This window comes from Adiantum capillus-veneris, chromosome 11, assembly GCF_014529385.1.
Source record: "Adiantum capillus-veneris isolate H3 chromosome 11, ASM1452938v2, whole genome shotgun sequence".
NCBI lineage: Eukaryota > Viridiplantae > Streptophyta > Polypodiopsida > Polypodiales > Pteridaceae > Adiantum > Adiantum capillus-veneris.
The window spans coordinates 37,004,449-37,020,211 of NC_140941.1; the positions used below are offsets into that span (position 1 = coordinate 37,004,449).

At 41.4% G+C, this 15,763-nt stretch overlaps 1 protein-coding gene across 1 annotated transcript; it reads left to right on the forward strand.

Annotated features, from left to right (window-relative positions):
* The first annotated feature begins 7,268 nt into the window (after positions 1-7,268).
* LOC147447108 (non-specific phospholipase C1-like) lies at positions 7,269-10,196 on the forward strand. The gene is made up of 4 exons (XM_086523003.1): positions 7,269-7,427; positions 7,533-8,801; positions 8,883-9,059; positions 9,592-10,196. Exons 2-4 carry the CDS (start codon positions 7,628-7,630, stop codon positions 9,927-9,929), a joined length of 1,689 nt encoding a protein of 562 aa, XP_086379129.1. The 5' UTR covers positions 7,269-7,427; positions 7,533-7,627; the 3' UTR covers positions 9,930-10,196.
* The last annotated feature ends 5,567 nt before the right edge of the window (positions 10,197-15,763 follow it).

The following is a 15,763-nucleotide window of genomic DNA, read 5'->3' on the forward strand; positions in this document are numbered from 1 at the left end:
AGTACATTTAGTCCCAAGGTTATGTACGGAACCAAGAGTATCATTGCTTGTACACAAGGATTTTGAATGACGGTTCCCTCATCATTCTGATCTTGTACGTAGATGATATACTTATAGCCGAGAAGTCCAAAGATGAGATTGCACTTCTCAAGGATGCCTTAAGCAAGCAGTTTTCCATGAAGGATTTGGGTGATGCACATCATTTTCTTGGTATGCATATCAAGAGAGATCGTAAACGTGGAATACTTGAACTATCACAGGAAGACTATATTCACAAGGTCTTGCAATGTTTTAACATGCAAGGGGGGAAAGCATTGAGTACCCCAATGGTTGCATATGTAAAACTTAGCAAGAATGATTGCCCCAAGTCGGATGCTGAAAAGGAAGAGATGGAAAAGGTGCCATATTCTTTGGCAGTTGTCAGTCTCATGTTCACCATGGTTAGCATGCAATGGGAGTGGTTAGCAGGTATATGATAAATCTGGGCAGAAAGCATTGGTAAACAGTGAAACATAGCTTGAGATACATCAAGTGTTCAACTAGCAAGTGCTTATGCTTTGGGAATAGTGATGCATCCATATTTTGATACATTGACTTGGATTATGCGAGTTGTGTGGACAGTAGGAGATCCACATTTGGCTACGTTTTCTTGTTTGCTGGAGCGGCAGCCTCTTGGAGATCATGTCTCCAAAATTTCACTTTGGCTTCCACCACTGAGGATGAGTACGTTGTAGTTTCTAGTGCTAGCAAGGAAGCTGTATGGTTATCTCGCCTAGTGGGAGACCTTCTTATACACTAGACTCTAGTGTTACATTTTGACAGTCAGAGTGAGATTGTGTTAGCAAAGAACCCTGTGTTTCATTCCAAGTCGAAACACATCGACGTCAGATATCACGTGATATAGGACATTTTGGCTAGAAAATGCATTGAGTTAGCCGAAGTTCACACGGATGACAACCCTGCAGATGCTCTTACGAAGAGCTTAGCCACAGAGCGGTTTACACATTGCATTGAGATGATGGGAGTAGGGTGAACTTTCTACATGGATTCTTCACCAAGGAGGGAACTTTCTACATGGATAGAAACAGAACTTAATACTTGAGAATTGTAAATCCTACACAAGCCTTCCAATTGAAATTCCTATCCTCTACGTCTTGAAGGCATCTATCTCGTTTATCTCAAAACATCAAAGTGCATTCAATCACTCTACATAGATAGCATTGTAGAATGTTTCAATGGATGGAAGAGTAGAACATTGCACTGCATGCAATCATTGTTGCTCCATGTGCTCCATGCATGTAGTCACTAGAGTCTATCTTTGAGAGTTTTGTAGGCAATGTGTCAGCTATAGCCTTAGCTATAGCCTTAGCAAACACTCCGAATTTTCAAGTTTTCACTAATAGGCAAATACCGCTTTTGATATACTCATAGAGTCACACATACACACATAGATAGTTTCACTAAAAGAGTCCGGAAGGCTATAAAACATCAAAACAACAAAGATTATCATGTATAAAATAAGGACCAAAAATTCTTTTGGCTGCTTTTGAACCCAAATCTTCCTTTTGCGGAAGATTATCCACACCTCCTATACTAGAATTCACGTGCATGTGAAATATTTTTAGTTGAAAAAGATGGTTGAAAGAACAATTTCAATTGTAAAAGTGTGTGTATCTTGCACGAGAGAGAGAGAGAGAGAGAGAGAGAGAGAGAGAGAGAGAGAGAGAGAGAGAGAGAGAGAGAGAGAGAGAGAGAGAGAGAGAGAGAGAGAGAGAGACCACATGAAGTTGTTAAGACACCTATACTACATGCTTATTGTGAGGGGAATTTTTTTTTGGCAACAACAGGGAGAGACTGAGGTCAAACTATGGCATTATATATTTGTCAATATTATGAAGAGATCTTCAACATCCACCAAAATGTCTGTATTATTTAATTATGCCATGCGAATAGGAATCAACAATAGAAAACACAATAACAGGTACTTGCAAATAGCCTCTTCTCATTTTCAAATTTAAAAAAAGCAATTATGCCCAAAGTCAAAGTGAGAATGTGATGAAAACTCCACTAATCACAAGGTCCTTCCATGTAGAGAAGTAAACACATAGCCACAGACTATGAGAGTTTACATTGGATTTGTGGACACATGGATGACCAGACAACAAAACCTTTTCATCACTAAATCGACACTTATGAGTGTCTATAGCATGTATCACAGGCTATAACATAAATTGTCTATGGTCAATCAAAACTCAATTGACTAATTGATTGGAACAATTAATTAATTGGAACAATAGGAAGACTGATAATACATTTAGCAAAAGTTGTCACATTGGAAAAAAGCATGTAGGACCAACAAAATGGTATAGATATTACCAAAATTGCATAAAAAAGCGTTTCGTAGTTGAAGAGACAAGCAAATAGACCGCAATAGAGACAAGATGAGGAGGCACAAAGGCCTGCTAAGTTAAGGGAGATGAGGGAGAGTAAGTTTAAATACGTGCCTATAATCACATGGATTGTTTGTTGTGTTTCATCATAAAATTGTGTAATCTATATACATATATAATCACACATGGTTTATATATATTACAAAGAGCTCCACTTAAATAATGTGAAAGGTGCACATCGCATATGAACATTTTGAAATAAAATAAAGTGAGAAAGAAGTAAAATAAAAACAATAAAATGTAAATGTAAAACACAAAAAATATTTTAGTGTTTTTTAAATAAGAAAATATAAATTTAAATAAACATGGAAAATAATAAACCAAGATAGTGAAATGAATTTTTATGAGGTTTTTAAATGAAAGGATCTTTTATCAATATCTCATATCATGGGATCAAACTCCTATAAATAAAAAGATAAATGCAACTTTGAAAGATAGCATTTAAACTTTTTAATCCAAAAAGGTGAATGCGACTTTGAAAATAGCATTTAAAAGACTATGATGCCTTTTTATTCACAAGACTTTCAAGGCCCCTTAGGACACTTGTCAAGCAATGAAAACTGAACGACCTTTACCCATAGTAGTACACTAAGGCCTTTAGGAGGCCAACACGTGTGGTTGAGATTCCACCTTCTCCTGCATACTGGTAGGTTCTTTGTTTATTAGGTGGAATTGTAGTAGATTCTTCCTGTGTATCTGTTTAGATCAACGCATCTACTTAGCAAAAAACCTTATATAGTGAATTTGGGAATCAAGCCATGCACAATCCTTCCTGGAGCTACTTGCACTATCCACACCACCTCATTGGGACAGCTGTTCCAAGCGTCGTCGCTTACATGTTAAGAAAACCATTACTGCTCTTCGCGTCCTGTTGGCTCTTCCTATATCCATCAACCATCCCTGCTGCTTGTTGTACTCCCCCTGCTCCTCAATGACACCTGCTAGCCCATGGCTCTCGTCGATGGTTCCTTGGCCGCCTTATTCTTTTCTTCTTCAATCAAAAACCGAATTTCGTACAGATTCGAACTAATACAATATTTTCCAAAAATTATAGGCACATATAGCACATATTGGCTCCATGTTTTGGAAAAACCTCTATCTCAAATATACACAAATCCGTTTAAGCTAAGTCGTAAGTGAAAATTTTGCAAATTAGCCCACATCTTTTGCCATATTTACTCTATTTTCTTGCAAAACCAAAGTGGAATTTTTACTTGGTGAGCCAAAGGCCCTTTTCCCCCTATCTGATCGCACAAGCCACCATGTGTCAGCTTCTCACTTCTCATTGGAAGCTTTTCACGCCAGCAAAAGCTAAAAAACCAAGGATTTAAATAAAAACGCCACAGCACCTTCGCATGTCAACGTCGTAGATAGAGCAGTTCACAGGCAGAACAGCTCGCTGATAGAGCAGTTAGCAGGCACCACAGGCAGTTCACATGTTCTCGACAATCAGCACACTTTTCTAGTTCGCAGGTTCCCGACAATCAGCAGCCATCCACAGGCGTCCGTCCACAGGCGTTGCAGTTTGCAGGTTCCAGAAGCAACAGGTTTGGTGACTCGAGTGCAGATTAGGCCAACTCCTTTCCGATTTTGCCCGATTTTTTGCTGCATGGGCAAACAACGCAGAAAAGAATTGGTGTGAATCTTGAGAATTAGGCACGGGGACCTGCTGCATATCATTTCCATGAACATTGGGGCACAGGGTTGTTGAATCTGCATGAGCCGCCGAGAAAAAAATACAACAATGCTAATCTGTGCTTGCAATTGTCTACTCTAAATTGCCACATTGTTGCTTACAATTGTCTACTCCATTGCCGCCTCGACTATACCCGAGCCTTGACCGGATCCTCTCGCTGCCCCACATCCTTGGCCTAGCTTCCAAGCTCACTCTTCTACGCTAGCCACAACCACAGCTTGTAAGCCTGTGTCCCCTCGATATCCTATCCGTGCTGCCTGCCCAACAGTCCCAACACCTCTCCGTCTGCAGCTCTGCCCAATCACGCTCCAGCCTAACTAGTAACTTCATTGAATCCATATTGCCTGTAGCCCCTCTGGCCCCGCTCGCTGCATCCGACCACGGCATAGCGGCCCACAGTCTGGGTTGCTTGGCTATAGCCTGCCATCGATATTAGATGCCATCATGAAAGAAGGCACTTACCCCGTTGCAAGCACAAAGAAAGGGGTGGATTACGCAGTTGATTTTAGCGTTTTCACGAACTTGTGGCGACTGGAAGATTTGGCGATGGTGCGGAGGAAGAAAGACGAGCGATATGGAGGAGCCATCGCAGCGGTTGATGCAAGAGTGAGGGTGCTGAAGGCGTTGGTGACGGGGATGGGAGGAGAGAACCAAAAATAGCCAATTGGAAAAGCATCGGTGTCAAATACGCAGATCATGTCCTCTAGGCATTCTTCACGCTTGCAATTTTCTTGGGTGTTGACTTTGTCGGTAGCCTATCACGACTTGATGAAGACTCCAGATGAGAAACACATAGTCAGATTCATCTTCCCTTATGGCAGAAGGAGAACCAAAGATCTACAAAACAAGCTTGAGCATGAGGCTGACAAGTAACAAATTAAGCATTCAGACTCACTCTTCCTTGGGCTTTCTGAGGGAGAATCAAAGATCTGCAAAATGAGGTTGAACATGAAGCTAAGTTGAAAGAAGAGGAACAAAACATATGTATTGGTGATGGTAGACATGATAGCAGAAGTGAAGGCAAAAATCGACACGATACAAAGCTATTGTAGGAGTTTAGTCCACAATAGCATGTGGGATCTAAATATATACCAGCATGCCAGGTGATATGAAAGTGAGTGTGACTGGCTAAACCGCTTATAACTTGTTTTTTACTTGGTAAGCCTAATCTGCTCTTGTGATTACTTGAGTCCACACGCAGCCTCTTTGTATGACCAAAGCCATTGTCCTTGACCTTAATCAGACGGCTTCAAATAATAGGGCATGCTTTTATATTATCTAACGTAAAATCAAAACGGTGACTTGATCTCCTTATCCCAGAACTGTCTCCTTTTCTGACCTCCTACATGGATGACATTGTACGTACTACCCATACACGATTATCAGGTTGGTAGTACAATATAATTTTTCTAATTTGTTGATGCTTTTTTTATTTTTTGAGTTTGTCAATGCTCATTCTTGATCATTGTATCTATTTAGTTTACCAGTGCACTTTGCATTTGTTTACTTAAGTGCTAGATGCTTGATATCAATATGCATGTATTCTATTATGTTGCATTGATGATGACGATGAATATTGTCTATCATTGTCAGGACAAAAGTATGGAGCAACCCCCTATGCTCATCGGCATTTGTGCTGTGCGTCGTCCTAAAAGAAAAATAAGCATTCACATTGAGCGCTTTTTAGTGTCCCTAATGAGAGAGAGAGAGAGAGAGAGAGAGAGAGAGAGAGAGAGAGAGAGAGAGAGAGAGAGAGAGAGAGAGAGAGAGAGAGAGAGAGAGAGAGAGAGAGAGAGAGAAGCTAATAATGATCAAAGCACATAGAACATAAAGTTACATCTGCTTCTCTTTAAGCTTAATCAATATCCTGGATTTTTTGTATTTGCCTTAATGTGTGTTTTGTGCATGGCAAGGAGGACATATATTCACAACACTGGACACTGTGATTCCAAGCGCGTCTCCATCTCAACAACACTACAAGGTCCGTTATTTGCATCCAATTTCTCATGCGCATGCGTTTGCTTGGTGCAACACATAAACGCTGCGGGGCAGGGCACGACTTCCGTTTCTTACAATTTTTTGGAGAGACCACAGTGCCAGCTCTCCACCATACTTTTGTATGGCACCTCTGCATGACATGCACTGTATATTTTGCACTTTCAGTATGTGAGGTTTCATTATAAGATGATATGTTTAACTATTCACATCGCTTTTTTGTAGCTTGACTCAAATATTGGCCTATAGATTGGACAATCCGCAAAAAGCACAAGTACAACATTGCAGGTCAATAAAGCACCTCATTTCGTGTTGAAGTTCATTGATGCACTTAACGTTGTATCCTCCCATAACACAATAACAATTTTAAAATGTGTGTGCTTCTCTTTAAAAATCAACTAACTCTCTTAAAAATTACCCCTATAATCTCTATTAGTTGATGCCACTTATTTGTCTCTAACCAAAAATATAATAACATTTTCTAAATATATTTCCCTCTTAGGCCGTTGCCGAGTTAGACACAATCTCGTTTCCTTTAGTGCTAGATGCTAAATATCAATTTGCATATGTCCTGTTATATTCTATAGTTGTTATATAGCAAGGCCCACCAAGCAAGACTAGTTTTTTTTCACTCTCCTGTCAAATTTCCAAAGACCTTTCTCCTGGCCAGAAAAAATCCCACTAGGACAACATGAATGAGCCTCTGGTGAGCACGAGCGTGACCCACAAAAAGGCTACGAAATTTTTGTGCATGCTCACCAAAAAAGTCACTGGGACGGGCCCTTTCAGTGGACGGCAAACCAATGTGTGCGAACCACGTGGTTGTGGGATTCGGTATCATCGTCAGTATTGTGCTTTGCACTGGTTTGCAGATTCTAGAGAGAAGAATTTAGAGAGAGGCGACGAGAATCGAGAGAGGGAGAATTTAGAGAGAGAAAGAGACTCAAAATTTATCCAACGAGGTTTGAGCTCAAGACGCGCTCCTAGGAGAGAGAGTAGGAGAGTCGTCGGCGGCTCCGAGAGAGACTCAGTCGAAAAGAGAGAGAACTGCGTGTTCGTGTAATAAAATGATGGGTGGGAGGGTTTTCTTTTTCGGTGGTTGTCGTGAAGGGTTGTCGTGTACACAATACTATAGGGCGTCCCACACTCCAGCCGCCCACAAGCCCGACGAGCCCACCGCCCCTCCTCTTCTTCCCCTCCCCCAGCAGCACTCCTGTGGGCCATAACCACTTGAAAGGCGCAACTTGAGCTGCAAACGCTCGCTCTAGTGGGGGACCAACAAGCAGGTGGATTCTCTCTCTCTCTCTCTCTCTCTCTCTCTCTCTCTCTCTCTCTCGGTGGCCTAATAGGAGCCAATTGTGTCTCTTGCTTGCGTTTGCGTGCGTCTGCAGCATATGCGATTTGTTCTTGCCCATCGTCAATTTGTGCACAACCGTCGGTCTCTTCTCCATTGACATGAGGACCTTGACATCGCCATAGCCCCTGCATGCCGGTCTTGCACAGCAGAGGCCCTTTTGGTCAAATGGGCACTTCTTGGCAAATGAAGCAGAGGGCTTGGCAGCTCAGAAATGGGCTCACTCTAGTGTTCTTGCTCTCCCTGCTAATTCTCCCTTCTGCGTATGGCTCAAACTCATTTCGCCGACGACAGAAGAAAGTAGAAGGCCCCATAAAAACTATAGTGGTTCTGGTGATGGAAAATCGCTCCTTCGATCACATGCTCGGATGGTTGAAGAGGTTGAACCCAGAGATTGATGGGGTAACAGGGTATGAATGGAACCGCATCAATGTGCATGATCCCAATTCGAAGCGTGTTTACTTCAACGATGATGCAGAGTTTGTTGATCCAGACCCTGGGCATTCTTTCCAAGCAATTCGTGAGCAGATTTTCGGAAGTCACAACACCTCGGCCAACCCTGCGCCCATGAATGGATTTGCGCAACAAGCGGAAAGTATGGATGCTGGGTTTTCAAGGACTGTGATGAGTGGCTTTCGACCAGAAATTGTGTCCTCATTCACTTCCTTGGCTATGGAATATGCAATCTGTGACCATTGGTTTGCGTCTGTGCCCTCTTCCACTCAGCCCAACAGGTTCTATATCCATTCCGCAACTTCACACGGAGAAATGAGCAATGTGAGAAGGGATCTCATCGAGGGCTTTCCCCAAAAAACAATTTTTGACTCCATTGAAGAGTCGGGCCTTACTTATGGCATTTACTACCAGAATATCCCTGCAACCTTGTTTTTCCAAAACCTCAGAAAACTGAAATCTGTCAAGAATTTCCACAAGTTTGAGCTCTCCTTCAAACGGCATGCCAAGGAAGGCAAGCTCCCAAATTACGTGGTGCTAGAGCAGAGGTATTTTGATGTGCGTGCATCACCTGCAAATGATGATCATCCTTCTCATGATGTCTACCAAGGACAGAGGCTGGTGAAATATGTGTATGATACATTGAGAGCAAGTCCACAGTGGAATGAGATGCTTTTTGTCATCACATATGATGAGCATGGTGGGTTTTATGATCATGTTCCGACTCCTGTAAGAAATGTGCCCAATCCTGATGGGATGGATGGTCATATAGGCGAATATCGCTTCAGCTTTGACAGACTCGGGGTGAGAGTACCCACTTTATTTGTGTCACCGTGGATCAACAAAGGAACAGGTGAGTAAACATGGAGATGTTGGCTAGCCTACCCTTCGCGCATTTGCTGGTTTCTTATGTGTTGATTGCACTGCCCTGCAGTTGTGCATGAACCAGATGGACCTACTATGTACTCTCAATTCGAGCACTCGTCATTGCCTGCGACAGTGAAAAAGATTTTCAACCTGACCTCAGGCTTTTTGACATCACGAGATGCTTGGGCTGGCACATTTGAGAGCGTTATTTCAGAGAGAGATTCTCCCCGGACAGACTGTCCAGGTTTGATCATTTCTTGCAAATAATTTAGTCACAAGTGATTTTTTAACGTAAGGACGTTATGTTTCCATCGCCATTAAAGTATCAAGCCTCGGTCATGTTATTTTTCCTTACTGCTTTGTTATGTTTCCATTGCCGTCAAAGCCATGACTATTTTTATTTCCTTAGTGATTATGATAAGGTAGAATCCAATTTTACAGTTGACAAGATACGTTTTTATATCTATACCTTCAACCTTCTCTATGGTAATCAAAATACAAGAGAAATTCAGGTTAAACTCGGAAGAAGAAACAGAACAAGCAGAACCTATTAATGGAAACCTTAGAAGAAAAAAGCTGGGAGAAGCTGAGCCTATGATCATTTTTAACGTTATTTATTTCAAGTGGTATAGAGCAGTGCTAAGTGCATTTCAACTATCTGATAGAAAAGGTCTTGGTTTGCATTTGTTAATGTTCCTTATTACCATGAGACATGTTTGGCATTTTATGATGCTTGTGAAGAGGATATATCTGATTATCTTCTTTGTTTATGACAGAGAAGCTTCCTTCTCCAATGTGGCCTCTAAGAACGTCTCCCCCTAATGAGGACAGGGAACTTTCCGAATTTCAGGAAGAGCTAGTAATACTAGCTGCTCAGCTGATTGGGGAAGGCATTCTTTTCAACAACAATGTCTCCATGACGGTTGCAGAAGCGAATGCATACGTCGAAAGTGCGGTTGCAAGCTTCCTGGAAGCAGGACAAATGCAGCTAGAGTTGGGGTTTGATGAAATGTCACTTGTAGTTGTAAAGTTAGCTTCAATGTTGAATAAGCAAGGATGCAGAGGTTTCCTTTGCCGCAAGAGTAGCCGTGGTGGCAGAGAGAGTCTACAATAAAGGCACTCCACCACCCTACTGGCTCTATATGCTTTGTAAGTAGTTTGCATGTGCGGAACGCACGCTGTATTTACTTTCATTTAATTGCTATAAGTACACTTGATGGTGTTCTTGTAAAGATTCCCACTGGGTGACGTTTTAACATGCCAACAAGTAGCCTATCCTATGTCCTTCAATCTGAAGGTCAGTGTTCCACAATGCTTTATGTGGGTTGTATTGAAAACCAAGAGAACACGGCATGGTAAACAGTTTCAACTTTTCTCTTCATGGTTTGTGTTTGTACTTAAGTTAGACATGTCTGACTACTTGTACTATGGATGAGTTGTAGAGGCAGGTTTCCTTTGGGACAACACTGTTACTTATCGCACCTTGACGAAGGAAAAATTTCGTTTCTGTATGATAGGTTGGAATTCTGCATTTTTTGAAGGACAAAAGGCTACTTGTTGGCATGCTAAAAAGAAGCTGGGAGATGGGTGTACATTCTTGTGGGTGTTTTTTTTCTGCTTGCAAACGGTCCCTCGAATGGGTTAAGAATGCCATGTGATTCTTCACCTATTACTTTTATCAATTAGGAGAACAGAGATAGCTTTTGAACCTTTACTTGCCTTTGAGAGAGCCAGATTGTTTGAGATCTGGCGTAGTGTGTAGTGGAGGTGTACATTCTTGTGGTGTTTTTTGTAAAATAAAGCTTGCAAAGGGTCCCTGAAATGGGTTATGTTAGTTTCTCCTGTTTAGAATGCCATGTGATTCTTCACATATTACTGTTAGCAATTAGGAGAACAGAGAGATCTTTGAACCTTTGTTCTCCTTAAGAGAGCTTAGTTCTTCTGAGGTCTGCCTTCCTTCAGATTTCAAAACCAAGGTGAGTGTGTTAATTTTTTGGCTATTCGTTTACTATTTGTGGGAATCTCCTCATGGTAGTGAATGGGTGAACTTACGCCCATGCAAAGCTTGTAAATTAAGCCTACTCTAACAAGAAGACTGCTTGAGCTAAGCCATATCGTTTGCTTAGTGTAGGTACAGGTGCTTATTGACTGTATGTCAGTCATAATGTAAATTTTTGCATGGAAATTTTACTTAGCTTTTTCCTTCTTGCCATAAGCGTGCTTTAGAATATATCAGAGAGATGCAAAAACACACGTGTAATTTAAGGAAGGGACTCATAGCAGATAACATCATAACAGATTTTCAGAGTAGGGATGATCTTGTAAAGCTGAGATACATTTCGATTGGCTGAACCAACCATATGACACTTCATTTCGGTCATTGTGACATTTATGGGTCCAGTCATTTGATTTATGATATTGGACCTACTTACACTGATGATACTTGGTCTGCCAAGAGTATGATGGGAATTTTCTGTACTCACTTGGGAACACCACAAAAGGTATCAGAAAATTGCATATTGCCCATCTTCTTGGAAGTAAATTTTGTATGTAGGCAAGCCGCATTATTGAAGGGTTTATTCTTCGACATTTTGTTGAAGAACAAGAATCAACACGTCCTTGGTTGGAGCACGTTTCTCTCTTCTTTTCACGGTTTGCCTTGCGCTTGTAACTCCTTGATTCTTTATGAAGCTAGTCTTTTTTTTAATAGAAAAAATTAGCAATTTGGTGCTTCGCATCTGCTAGTTTTATGAGATTGTGACCAGACACCCACACCCACATGAATCATAGCGGGCCTCTCGCCTTTACCGCTAGGCCAACTTCCCTTGATGTCTAGTCATTTTAAACACCATTTTGAATAATGGATGACTTGATAACGAGGATGCTTATCAATGTTACCTGTGGAAAATATGATGAGAATTTAATGGCCAAACCTTATTAACAACTTGGTTATGGATAGCTTGAATACTGTGATCTCTCTCAAGGTGAGAGCAACAAGAGTTTGCACCTTTGGGCCTTCTTACTTTTTAGGAGTGGTGGGCAAGACACGATTGCGAATTGGATAGCAACTCGGCTCAAGGGTCTTTCAGGCCTTTACACCCCTTCTGAAGGGCTTCGAAGGCTTTGGAAGCCTTTTGGAAATACCTCTCTGTTGAAGGGCTTTAAACGAGTGGCGATGTGAGGACACATTGTATAACTTGCCGCTCTCCTTGCCTCCTTGTGACAAGGGAGTGCTTGGTTAGTTAATGTTGAGACACAATAGGAGCGACACAAATATATTGGAACTGTACCAAGGAGAGTGTAATATGTGGCACTTTCATAAAAAGCTTGCTTCACTACTACTAGCAAAGTTTTGGGGTTTGTATGTGCAACTTGCCATTAAAATAGCTCGCCTATGTGTGTGCAATGTGATACAAGAATGAAGTAGAATCCTTGTAGGAGTGGCCAAAGAGTGGAATGAAAGGACAATTGGATGCAATAAGCCATTTCAAAGAAATTCATGAACATATCCTTAAGATATATAGGATAGAGCAACTAGTCAGTCCTTTTCACATGAAAAGGCATGGGCTTTTATGAATTGTCGCAGTCCCTTATATTCCTTCAAGTTTGTAGCAGAGACTAGCACATTAGTGAGATGTATTCATGGCTAAGATACATTTTGAAAATTGTATCCCTACCAATTAGATCATGAGGACATGATATTGAGTAGAATTTGTGATAGCTTGGTTTAAGTAATGAAGCTATGACCCAACGTGTAGGGAGTTGTACTGGCCCTATTTTGAGTAGTGCTTATTCATAGTCAAGTGGTACTCACCAAAGCCACCAACTGTGCTATCCCTTTGCAGGCACTACCTTTGAGAGAGAGGTAGCGAGTATGCGGAGCTCTTTAGAGCTTGTGTATGGTATAATTAAACTAGCAAGGATGTGCTCTTTCTATTGAACAACTAAGATGTCATTAAGAAAATGTGAACCTTGAAGGAATCCTTTGGGAATAAGATCAGCTAGTGGTCACCCAATAAGAAGAGGGTGGTGGTAACACTTTACACCCTCAAGCAAGCAGGGGATAGGTTACTTTGTCTACCTTCATAATGACATGGTACCTAGGGAGAACGGAGAGTAGGAGGCTATGGGGTTGGGGGGACTATTTTGACAAACCTTTTTCCACTTTCCCCCTATTTACGATTTAAAAATCTTGTTCTTTTGTTAAAAAAATTCTTCCTATTGTATGGTTGATAACATATTTTTTTAACCCCGAAATATTATTATTGTGTGTGAAAAGCCAAATATTGAAAGTTCAATTTTTTTTTTTCCAGTACATCATTTCTCCACTCTCAAACTTCCCTAACCTATTATTTAGTCAAAAAGCAAAGGAACTAACGAGAGAGGGTGTATGCATTGGTGCACAAGATAAGGGAGTCTTATTTGTATAGACCTTATACAAATTCCTACGAACAAAAAGGTCCTTAGAATAAAGGAAAGATTCACATCTAGAATAATTAAGACCATATGGAGCTCCTAATGGTAATCTGAGAATCTACTAAGTAAGAGAACTAGTAACAATTAGGAGAGGTCTAGCTTTCACAATGCTACCTAACATTAAACCCCAATGGGTTTTAGATTATGTAAAATCTAAAACTTGCAATATTTTAAAAGATTACAATGAACTATTAGGTGCTTCTCACAAATGAACTATTAGGTGCTTCTTAAGGCCAATATTATAAAGAGTTCAATGAGGTCTTGAATTTTGATTGAGAAGGTCAAAGTGATCCAACTCACTTCCATTCTACATTACCCATCAGGAAGTGAGTTAACTTTACTTCTAGATATTTTAAAAAATACTAGTGTGTTTAAGTCTAACTAGACCTTCATCCTCTAGTTGGAGTTTGAAAAAGATGTTCTAAGAATGTGATAATGTGAAGTGCGAGTTTCAGTGCTTTGTGATTTCCTATGTATTCCCCCCCCGGCCCCCCCCCCCCCCCCCCCTTCTCTCTTTTGCTCAGTTTTTGGAATCGTTTGTGAAAACTCACTTGGGGTCTACAATTCCTTTGGTGTATTATGGGACACATGCACTAATAATTATGGGATAGAATCCTATTTTTTGTGTGATTTTCTCTACCTCAAACACCCTTCACATTGTTAGACCACTTGAAAGGGGCATGTGAAGCATGGTTTTCCTTCCACTTACGGTTACCTATATGTTAGGATGTATTACTAGGTATATAGATACATAAACCTTTCACTACAGTTGTATCCTTATGTCTTTTCCTATTTGTTGTATTGTTTAGTCTAAGCCAAAATTGTTTGATCCCTATTGAAGGTTCTCCCTTGAGAAGGACGTTATTGATAGGGCATCTTATTGCTCGGTGGAGCTTGCGGCTGGAGAGAGGTAGTTGGAAAAACTTAGCGATCAAATGTCATCTACATGCCAAACATTGCGTGAGAAAAGCAACATTTGCTTGTCAAGGTGGCATCGTAGAAATTCCTGGAAAAGGAAATAAGTTCAAAAGTGAAACACAAAGCTAACATACTTGCTGTTTTTTGTAACCACTGCCCTTGGCATTGGAAGTCATAGCATAGCTGGTGAAATCAATGCGCTTTATGTACGAGTGGTGCCCGCATTGTGGCAAGCTATAAGGGCGATGGAGTGACCATGCACCCAATGCATACACAAAGGGACAGCGCCATGCTCTTGAAAGCCTTGCTTTTTCGTAGATTTAAGTGTTGTCGCTTCCGCGACACGAGGTTTGAGATACAAGCCTCAAACATTTTGAAAATTGTAAGATAATACACAAGCCTTGCTCATGGGGAGCCACATACAAAGTCCTACTCCATAGGTGGTGCTGAATGCATTGAGTCCAAAAAAGTTGTTGAGGATCCATGCTCGAGAAAATCTAGAACTCCAAATTAGAGAGAAGGAATTATGGGGCTTTGTGAATTAAAAGGAATGATCGGCCTTGCCAAATACTTGTATCTGACAAGCCAGAAGCCGTGCTTGTACTTGCTTTACTGTAGGAAGCTTGCATAAAGGTGTCTTGCCGGAATGTGGATATTAAACCCATCTTTGCTTGTTGATGCGAGCATTGGTCACAAGTCTTGCTTGTATTATGAGGGCTTATATTGCACAAGGAGATAATTCTTGTTTTTTAATCATGGAATCACACATAACCCTTGCATGCCATACCATTCAGCATGTACTTGAAAAATTTGGCAAACACAATCGAAATAAATTTCATACCTCATAATGTACTTGTATAAACGTGCCATCTCGATCGCCTGGCTGGGATGTTCGAGCTTCTATGAACCTCTAACTGAGCATCGACATCGTCCTTGCCTAACAGCGTTGCTCAAAATCGTGTCGAACGCAATTTGTAGAATTCTTCATTGTGGAGCCCATACGGAAACCGATTTGAAAGAACAACAGTGATGGATTTTTCTTGACATAATTCCTGTGCTAAAAGAAATATGCAGTCTCTGCTGCTGGCACCTGCTTCGTGTAATTTGGAAGCTCAATGGCTTCGTTTCCTCGAGCTAATTGAGATCCTAAGATCTTGAGGGGTGTGTGCCCGGGTGGGCATGCGCCCTTGCTTAGGGTTTAATGAACTGGCCAAGAGTAGGTGCCCGTGTATGAAAAGAAAGCTCAAAATTGAGCCATGGCGGACTGCCGTCTGCGCTGCAGGAAAAATGAGAGAGAGATGCCGATGCTTTGCTACTCGTCCCTTGCCGCTATGTCGACAGTTTCTCAGCAGGGCCATGCGACCGCGTTAAGCCCTCGTGCAAACAGAACTTTGGAGGTCGACGCCTCCTCCCTCTCGACCCTAACCGGCTTTGCACCACGATCGTCTTCTGCCTTGGCTGCTGCTACTTCCAAGGGCTCTTGCCCACGCCTGTCTCCATGGAACTGTGAGAGAGAGAGAGAGAGAGAGAGAGAGATAAATCATGCAACACCAT

Excerpts from the sequence above, each read along its gene's own strand:
- LOC147447108 (XM_086523003.1), top strand. The coding sequence starts at position 7,628 with ATGCCGGTCTTGCACAGCAGAGGCCCTTTTGGTCAAATGGGCACTTCT. Across the intron at positions 8,802-8,882 it reads GTGGATCAACAAAGGAACAG|TTGTGCATGAACCAGATGGA; the intron begins GTGAGTAAACAT and ends ACTGCCCTGCAG. Across the intron at positions 9,060-9,591 it reads TCCCCGGACAGACTGTCCAG|AGAAGCTTCCTTCTCCAATG; the intron begins GTTTGATCATTT and ends TGTTTATGACAG.